The following is a 10,229-nucleotide window of genomic DNA, read 5'->3' as shown; positions in this document are numbered from 1 at the left end:
TCACTTGACTTGGCCCAAGCTTTACATGATCCAGTTTGGATTGGTCTTCATCCAAACCGCTGACAATCCCTTGTGACAGCAAAGTCTATTGTTCAAGAATGTGCAATATTCCAGCTCCATTGGATCAGCCTGGGTTATACAATCAGGAGACCGGGGAAATTTCTCCTTATTAACTTTTTCCACCATGTATAAATGCATATTAAATAACTGACCATTTGCTATTATTCTGTGACAGACAAAATCAGCTGTTAGAGGTGGCCTCCTCATGCTGTCTAATGTTGGGAATGTCCCTGAGTGGAAATCTGCCCAGAAAGCCTTGCTGAAAGGCTTCTAATGGCAGCCTTTATCTCCTTGTTCTTCAAAGCATAGATGGTTGGGTTTAGCAAGGGGGTGACACAGGTATAGAAGACAGAAAGCACTTTATCAATCATGAACCGGGCTGATGGACGCAAGTAAATAAACAAACAGGGCCCAAAGTACATGGTGACCACAATGAGGTGAGAGGTGCATGTGGAGGCAGCCTTGGTGGTCCCTTCAGAGGGACCCCTGGAGTGGATTGTGTAGAGGATGAATCCATATGAGATGAGCAGGCCAATAAAAGAAACTAGTGACAAAATTCCACTGTTGGTGACCATCATGACCTCCAAGGGATTTGTGTCAATGCAAGCCAACTTGATGACCAATGGGAGGTCACAGAAGAAACTGTCCACTTGATTGGGCCCACAGAAAGGCACATTAATAATGAAACCCAGTTGCACAGTGCCATGGAGGAGCCCACCAGCCCATGAAGCAAGGAGAAGTGCCATGCAATGAGGCCGGCTCATAAGTGAGGCATAACGGAGGGGATGGGAAATGGCCACATACCGATCAATTGCCATGGCTACCAGCAGGAGCATCTCACTCCCTACAAACACATGGAGAAAGAATATTTGTGCCATGCAGCCCTGGAAGGAGATGATCTGATGTTGGGCAATGAAATCCAAGAGATATCTTGGGATAGCAAAGGAGGACAGGCAGAGGTCCAGGAAAGCCAAGTGACCCAGCAGAAAGAACATGGGTGAATCTGAAAGACGGTGATCCCGGAAAATGGCTGAGAAAATGAGAGTGTTGCTGAAGACAGTGGCCATGTAGAGGACGAGGAGGAAAACAAATAAGAAGAGTTGGATTGCCCAGGTTTCAGAAAGGCCAAGCAAGACAAACTCACTCACCATTGTCCGGTTTACACCCAGCATTCTTTTTTTGCATATCACTGTGAATATTGGAAAGGGAGAAAGGAGACAGTAATGAGATGCTTCCATCACAGTCTTTGGTGAAATCAGCAAAAAGTGCATCTTTGTTTTATCTGTCATTATTCTTTTTTATTATTCGTTTTTATTTGATATTCTTTTGTTAGACAGTTACATATTCCGATCCATACTTTAACATATATTAAATATAAAACAAATCCAAACAATATCCACATTTCTTCACCCGTGACATCCCACTACCTCATTGCAGCTTCTTCTTGACTGGGTCCTGAGACTCCAATCCCAGTGGATCATACATTGTTCATAGGAACACCTGAAGGTGACTTATACGGATCAAAGCCATTGCTCCAACTAGCTCACTAATGTTTGCAGTGGAGATGGGAAATCTGAAAGTCTTGTTCCCTTTCCTACACCCACACCCACACACCTGCCTTTCATTGAGGGAGACCTCCAGTCTATTTTACTCAGCACCATAGAAGCCCACTCCTGGGGGCTGTGGGGGCTTCAGCCCCCACAATAAAATATTTGAGGGTGCCATTCTAACACAAAGTTGATGGAAATTGCCATTCAAATGGTTTGTGAGCACTTATGCAAGAGCACTTACCTGGGCATCCTCAATATTTTATTCAAGTTGGCAGTCCTGCTCAATACTGTCTACACTGACTGATAGTTGCTTTTCCGTGTTTTAGACACAATAAATTCACAAACTTACCTGGAGATGCCAGGAATCGAACTGCACCAACCGAATGTAAACAGATGCTCTGAACCCCCTCTCCATTTAATCAACTCGGCTAAGATATGCTGCCCTTCTGCCCAAACTTTTGTACACACCCTAACCCACCACTACCCCCACCAATTATTTAAATGATCAAAGGTTCCCTATCCTTGATTTAGACACAGGGTTATTGTTTTTTAGGATGATAGGAACCTGCTTTATATTGAATCAGAGTTGGAGTGACAAGGAAATCAAATATGCCACAAAAAAGGCCAAACAATCCGAGGTACAGTTTGCTTAAGTTCATCAGTCTATGTGTCGAAGAACCCACTAGTTTTAGGGACTGGGTAAGAAAGAAATAGCTTCTAAATGGGGACCATATGGAGAGACTTGCAATCATACTCCCTCTTGTTTTGAATAAAAGAAGGGAATTGAATTTTTAAAAACATCTCTACTCAAACAATAAGAGATCAAGTACAAATGGGGCATAGCTTTTAAGCTAATTGTATATTGGGATGGAGAATGGAACGCCATAAAATCTATTCAGAATGCTTATGGATTCAAAGAGGCTAGACATTAGTGTATGCAGGGGAAATATGAGAAGGCACTCTGTACCAGGTCTTGTAACTTTAATGGAGAAAAAAAGATGTATGTCAAATCAATATTTGAAGAATCTGGAAATAATGTAGCAGAAAGTAGATGAACAAAAGAAATAGATGCAGGTTCAAAAAGGAGTCGAATTGCAAAACTTAAACACAAAAACCTAAACTGAGATACAGCAATAACTAACTAACTAACTGAACGGAGTTTCAGAAGTGAAGTAAATTCTCAACAGATTTTTTTTGCCCCTCTTCCTTTTTGTCTTTTAAAATTATTTTCTTTTGAGTTATTTTCTTTATTTTGAGTTATCTAAGTTAATTATGAAATTATTTTCTCTGAACACAAAAGTGTGAAATTCCCCTAAAAAAAGTTGCTGGTATGCATGTTCATTAGCAAATGAAGAAGCTGGTTTTATTATTTCTTCGGAAACCAGTACAAGTCTAGTGTGCGTATGTGTTTGTGTGTGTGTTTTAGCAAGATAGGAAGCTCCTTATACTGTGTCAGACCATCGATCCATTTAGCTCAGTCAGGGTGTCAGACAGGAGAACATCCACAACCCTTTCTTGAAATGCGGAGGGATTGAACCTGAGACTTGATGCATGCAAAGCAGATGCCGTCCCCTTCTGCAGCTCATCAACTCCTCTAAAATATGCTATCCTTCTGCCTAAAGTTTTGTATGCTCACCAACTATTCCCTTCCTAAGAATCAGTTCATATTCCAATACGCAATGTGAGGTGCTTGGAGCACAGCTGTTTGGGGTTCCTCAGAGTTACTGTAGAAGGAAATTAGAGGAGATTCTAAGAAGAACTTACCCTCCAGAGGACACTGTAGAAAAGAAAGCTGGAGGTACTCTGTGTCCTTTCACAGCAGGTTCCAGCAGCTGCTCCTTCCCTACTAGGGTGTGTGACAAAAAGTGGATCGTAGCACTGTGTTTGCAGAGAGTTCATCCAGACTTCCTTTTGTGTCACATTTCTAGTCACAGGTCCGGGTGTTAAATCTCTATGCTCGAAGCAGGAGGGAAAACACCAGTGGCAGAATGATTAACAGGCCATATGCCACTATCACTATTTTGTGATTCCCTTCCAAATAAGAATCTGGGTAGGCACTGTCAAGAGACTGAGACCTCAGCTAGATAGTCAGAGTCTGGTGTGGAATGGTAGACTGGATTTCTCAAGTTTTTAAGTTTTTCCTTAGCAAAGAACACAACTTCTCTAACCTCAGTATTCCAACAACATGCTGGGAATGATCTATTCCAGATCAGGCTCCAGCCATCTGGTTGAGCCTTCTGACAGTGGTTAGACCAGATGCCTATGGTAAACCCATAAAAAGAACATGGGTGCAATAGCCCTCTCCTGCTGTCCCCCCAGCATTTAGAGCCACACCACCTCCGAAACTGAAGGTACTAAATATAATCCCCAGGTTCTTGATGGACAATTGCATCCTTACAATGCTGACCAGTTCTGAGAATACACCCGTGTCCATCAGTAAGCTAGTCACCAAAAGGCATGTGGAGTGCTGGAGTTAGAGAGGGGGAAAAGGGAAGATTAGCAGATGGAAACTGCTGGACAGCTCCTTGGAGCAGTCTCCAAAATGTCACTTTTCCCAGAGTTTCGTACCTGCCTGTTGGAAAAATCTAATACACCCCCCCACACATTTTTTTTCACCCACCTGCAAATCCCAGGAGATATTCCTTGAGGTTTTCTGCAGAAACTTATTCTGTAAAGCTCAGCATCAGTATGGAAAACTTTGTTCTCATTCCATCTGCTGTCTATGAGTGGTGACAGGATGAGATACCTGTGTGGATGAGATCTCTGCTTAAAAGGCAGGATGAAGAGCAAATCAAGAGTTAGTGAAGTGTGTGTGTGTGTGTGTGTGTGTGTGTGTGTGTGTGTGTAAAATTAATTGCTCATTCTTTTTGAAATGCATTAGCTGGTGCATTTGCTGCTTCAAGGGAGCTAGCAAAAAAAGCAATACTTTGTCACTAAGGTACACAGCTGTCCTCAGGGGTGTATTGCGTGTTGATTTGACTTCTGGTTTGGTTTCCTGGTTAGATGGCAAGGGAGAACAAAAGATGGAGATAAAGAGGGTTTGATTTTCTACCCCTTTCTTGAATGTGTGATTCCAACACCTCCAGCAACTGAATAATTTCCAACTGTACCGATCAAGAGGAAAGGAAGAGCAAGATATTAAGTGGGTTAACAAGATTAGCAAGATGATTTGTGGCTAAACTATTTCCCAGCTGCCACCATTATTACACGTGCCTCTATGAACATGCATCCATGAACCTCAAAACAGGCATGTGTGAGAGGTGGAACTTTTGTGTGAGTCAAATACAAATGCCAGAAATTCACAATACAATTTAAAAATTGAACTTTTTAAACTGTCGTTTTGGAAAATTGAGATTTAAGTTACTACAATGCAATCAATGTGATGCAAGACAATAATGGGTTCATTTTAATAATAATACATTCACAATGCTTAATCTAAAGAAAAAGAAAAAGAGTTGTTTTAAAGTAGAAAACAAAATGATGGAGCATAACCCTAAGTTACTGAAACCCCAAGAAAATAGGAAAGAATACAATGACCTAACTTGGGCCTTGCAACTATCTTGCTGTATGTGAGTTGTCTCTGGGCTAAGCACTGGTCCAAGTGTTTTTCTGTTTGCTCCACGGCTTTCCCCAAGAAAGTCCACTGTTTACCACTTAGGACTTATCCACCCCTCTGTTTGCCCTGCAACTTTCTACCGGGGAAACCCAATCTTTAGTGCTAAATTGGAACAAACGGCAATCAGATTTTCCAGGAGCAGAGGAAAAACTGCTCAGACACAGGCCTAGAAAGCAATGAACGAGCAGAAAAATGCTCAGACCCATTGTTTCTAGGTCCAGGACAAGCAGAAATGTGGGTGAGACCTCAATCAGAGCGAACGTAAATTCATGGAAAACCTAATTTATGTCTGCTCCAGTTCAGAGGTAAAGATCAGGTTTCCACAAGGAAAAGTGTTGGGACAAGGAGGAAATGTGGGTGAGCCTTCAGTTAGCAAGAAATGAAACCTGAGAACTCAGAGTCTCTGTGTCACTAGAGTCAGCAGGCAGGAAAGAGACCCAGCTCAGCATGTAGAGAGAAGGAGCTCCCAGCATGTTGGAGGAGAAGCTAAATTTCGCAATTGTGAACCAGCATGTTGCTTAAGATCACTCTCTCTGGGGAGAGAAACTGGACGTAATAGAACCATCTATAGTAGAAGTGGGGCTTTTTTCAGGGGGAACTCACAGCAACTCTGTTCCAGCACCTCTCTGGGGGGCGCCATTACCATTCTAAGAGAATAAAGGAAGTGTTCATTGTGAGTTCCAGCACCTCTTTTTCTAGAAAAAACACTGAGTAGTAGCCACTGATAGCCCTATCCTCCATAGATATGTCTAATCCACTAAAGATACCCAGGTTGCAGTGGAGATGGGAAATCTGAAAGTCTTGTTCCCTTTCCTACACCCACACCCACACACCTGCAATTTCCATTGTTCAGTTGTGTGATACACAAATAAATACATCCTTTTCAGCTCCACTGGTAGAGTCTGGGTTCTAGAATTAAAAGGGGAGGGAAATGTCTCTCTATCTACTTTCTCTACACCAGGCATGTCCAAAGTCTGTTTCGGGGCCCTAATCCGGCCCGTTGGTTGGTTTAATCTTGCTCCTGTGGCAATTTATTTCCTGGGGTAAATCCTAAAAAACCCCTCAACAACTTCAATCCTAAAAAAAGGTTAACACCTTTGGTTGGCCCTTTGGTCAGCCCTCACGGCCCTTCACTTCATCAAATCTGGCCCTCTTTGAAAAAAAGTTTGGACACCACTGCTCTACACTGTGTATAAATGCAAATAATTAAGTAACTAGTGATTTGAGACTCCATAGTGACAGCCTAAATCCAGTGCTAGAGGAGACCATATCAAGCTGCTTAACGGTGGGGATGGCTCTGAGTGGAGACCTGTCCGGAAAGCCTAGACAACAGACTTCCAAGGGCAGCCTTCATCTCCTTGTTCTTCAAAGCATAGATAGTTGGGTTCAGCAAAGGGGTGATAAAAAGGGAAACAATGTCGAGCACTTTATCAATCATGAGCATGGTGGATGGACAGAGGTAAATAAACATAATTGGCCCAAAGTACATGGTGACCACAATCAGGTGAGAGGTACATGTGGAGGCAGCCTTGGTGCTCCTTTCAGAGGCGCTCCTGGAGTGGATCGTGTAGAGAATGAAACCATATGAGAGAAGCAGGCCAATGAAACACACCAGTGACATAATGCCACTGTTGGTGACCATCATGACTTCCAGGGGGTAGGTGTCAGTGCAGGCCAACTTGATGACCAAGGGGAGGTCACAGAAGAAGCTGTCCACTTGATTGGATCCACAAAAAGGTGCATTAATGATGAAACCCAGTTGCACAGTGGCATGGAGGAACCCACCGGCCCAGGAAGCAAGCCCAAGCCCCACACAATGGTGCCGGTTCATGAGTGTGGCATAACGGAGAGGATGGGCAATGGCCACATACCGGTCATAGGCCATGGCTATAAGCAGGAGCATCTCACTGCCTGCAAAGAGATGGAGAAAAAAGATTTGTGCCATGCAGCCATGGAAGGAAATGACGTGGTGTTCGGAAAGGAAATCAAAGAAATTTGGAATGGCAAAAGAGGGCAAGCAGAGGTCCAGGAAAGCCAGTTGACCCAGCAGAAAAAACATAGGTGAATCTGAAAGGTGGTGATCGCTGAAAATTGCTGAGAGGATAAGAATGTTGGTGAAGACACTAGCCACGTAGAGGACGAGGAAGAAGAGAAATATGAAAAGTTGGACTTCCCAGGTTTCAGAGAGGCCCAGCAGGATAAATTCGGTCACCATTGTCTGGTTTGCCTCCATCATCCACTTCTTGCATATCACTGTGAAAATCAGGAAGTGAGAAAGAAGATGGTAATAAGATACTTCCACCAGAGTCTTAAATCAGTGAAGAGGAGCATCCTTTTGTCAGTTTCTGTTATTCTTGACTGTGTCCTGAGACTACAGTCATAGCGGATCATATGTTATCATAGGAATATAGTGAGTCAGACTGTTGCTCCATCTTACTCAGCAACAACTGCCCAAGGGATAGGGAACCTGTAGCCCTTAGACCACAATGGCTGAGACTGATGGGAACTGTAACCCAAAGGGCCGTAGGTTGCCTGTATTTATGATTTACACCCCTACCTCCCACCCCCACCCCTTTTAGGAAGACAGCAAGGTGCCTTATATTGATCATTGGTCCATTTAGCTCAGTTATAGTCTGCAGTAACTGGCAGTGTTTCTTCAGGGTTTTAGACACAAGAAAATTCACATGTTGGGCACTGGATCTGTGATGTTCTGAATACAAAGCAGATGCTTTGCCTCTGAGCTATGATCCTTCCCCATCTTATCAGCTCCTCTAAAATATACAGCCCATTTCCCCACATTTTATATAGACACATGCAGCTGAAGTCACCAACTATCAGTCCTCCTAAGAAGTAGATCACTTTGCAAAATGCAATGTAATAAGCGTCTTCAGAGCTGCTTCAAAAGGAGATTGCAGGAGATTCTAAGGAGAAGCTATCATCCATTGATTAGTATGAAGAAAGCACAATCAGCTTTGTGTCCTCTCACACCTTTTTTATTTAGCAGCAGCTCCACCACCAGAGACTGCATCTCCGGACTCCTTTTATAGACACAAGGAGTAGTCTGAATGTATCCCTTTGTCTATCTTCATTACTTAATTGTATCTATGAATGCTGTGTTGTTTAAAGGCTTATCTTAAAGTGGAATGCCTCTCCTCTTTTCATGTCTGTCTAAAATCCATCCTAGTCCTTGGTTTCACCCCACCCACCATTTGAATAAGTTTTCCACCCCCACCTCTTTTTCAGGAAATGTGGGCTGGTGGACTGATGTTCCTCTTCCTTACCCATTCTATTCTTAGTGACTCTCAGATAGGTCTAACCATTTCTGTAAATGTTAATGGAAGAGAAGGGAAGATAAGGGAATGTTACAATGAGGAGTGCTTCACTGTCCCACTTAGCCATCTCTTCTTTCTGTAAACTCCATTGTAGTTTCGCTCTTCTAGCTCACCATCTTTCCACCCCCACCTTGAAAATAGCAAGAGGCAGTTAGCTTTCTGTGACCGCTGGACATGAGCACAAGAGCACTCTTCTCTGCTGTGGATTCCAGCAACTGGTATTCAGAAGCATACTGCCTCCCACCATGGAGGTAGAGTTTGGCCATCATGACCAGTAGCCATTGATGGCATTGTCCTTCATAAATCTGTCTAATCCTTTTTTAAAGCTATCCACATTGTTGACCATTGCTGCTTCCTGAATTACTTTCCTTCATCCATCCTGAATGATCATTCAGTTTCATTGGTGTTTACTGTTTTTTTATATATATATGCTGTAAGGTTCACAGAGTCGCTGGGGTGTCACTGCTGGATGGGCAGGATTATTATTATTATTATTATTATTATTATTATTTCCTGAAAGAATTTTGTTTTCACTTTTGATGACCTTGGGGTTCCACTGAGGATGCTGACCCTTCCCTTTCGTTTCTCAGTGGTCCTGTTTTCGCTACATCCCTTTTGGTGCCAAGATCACTATTAGACAGGACCACAGATGTTGCAGCCATGATATTCCATTATGCAAAGTAAAAAGAACCTGCTAGAGAGCTCATGGGTAGCTTGTGAGATTTATTGCTTCAGCATATTGTAATGTTCAGTAATAAGGAATTGCACAAATGCACACAAACACACAGACTTTGTAAACCACATTGAGATTTTTTTTATGATCAAGTAGTATATAAATAGATATCTCAGTGACTTCCACCCATTGCATCATGTTTAGAGTACCAGGTGTAGGAATTCTGGAAGAATTATTAATAGGTGTTCAGCGAGATGATCACGGTGTGATCTGGAATAGCAGTTCTAATTCATCAAATTATTATATTTTGCTTAGCAAGGAATATCACTTCCGTAACCTCATTATTCCAAAAGCATGCTGAGACTGAACCATTCCAGATCAGGCTGTAGCCATCTAGTGGAATGTTCTGTGTTCTGACAGTGGTCAACCAGACACCTATGGGAAACCCACAAAAAAATACATGTGTGTAATAGCCCTCTCCTGCTGCCTTTTCCCAGCATTTAGAAGCATGCCACCTGTTTCTGGAGGCATTATATATAGTCTTCAGTGTTCTGAGTGGACAATTACATCCTAATAATGCTGACCAGTAGCCATATTACCCCTATCACCAATCTACCCACCAAAAGGCATGTGGAGTGCTGGAGATAGAGAGGGGAGATTAGCAGATGAAATTGCAGGAGAGCTCCTTGGAGGAGTCTACAAAGTAATACTTTGCAGAATTTTGCACTTGCCTTTTGGAGAAATCTAATGCATCCTCAACTGGGTTTTTACTCACCTGCAAATCCGAGCAGAAGTGTCTTGATGTTTTCTTGATGTTGGAGGAGACCCCTGACTAGCTCAGAATCAGCGTGAACCTATTTGATCCAGTTTCTTCTTCTGCCTGTGAGTGGTGTGGGGCTGTGAATAGCTGTGTGGATGATATAGCTGTTTGAGAAGCAGGATGAAGAGCAAATTAACAGTCAATGGAATGTGTAGGATTAATTGCTCATTCTTTTTGA

The 10,229-nt window shown here is 42.7% G+C and overlaps 1 protein-coding gene across 1 annotated transcript; it reads right to left on the bottom strand.

Annotated features, from left to right (window-relative positions):
• Positions 1-272: 272 nt before the first annotated feature.
• Positions 273-1,211, bottom strand: LOC308461894 (olfactory receptor 4K14-like; the record flags this gene model as incomplete). Its single annotated transcript, XM_080979062.1, has 1 exon — positions 273-1,211. One exon carries the CDS (start codon positions 1,209-1,211, stop codon positions 273-275), a length of 939 nt encoding a protein of 312 aa, XP_080835188.1.
• Positions 1,212-10,229: the final 9,018 nt, after the last annotated feature.

This window comes from Podarcis pityusensis, assembly GCF_964106645.2.
Source record: "Podarcis pityusensis genome assembly, chromosome: 13".
NCBI lineage: Eukaryota > Metazoa > Chordata > Lepidosauria > Squamata > Lacertidae > Podarcis > Podarcis pityusensis.
Note: the sequence above shows the minus strand (reverse complement) of the source record. Positions and strands in the feature narration are given on the sequence as shown.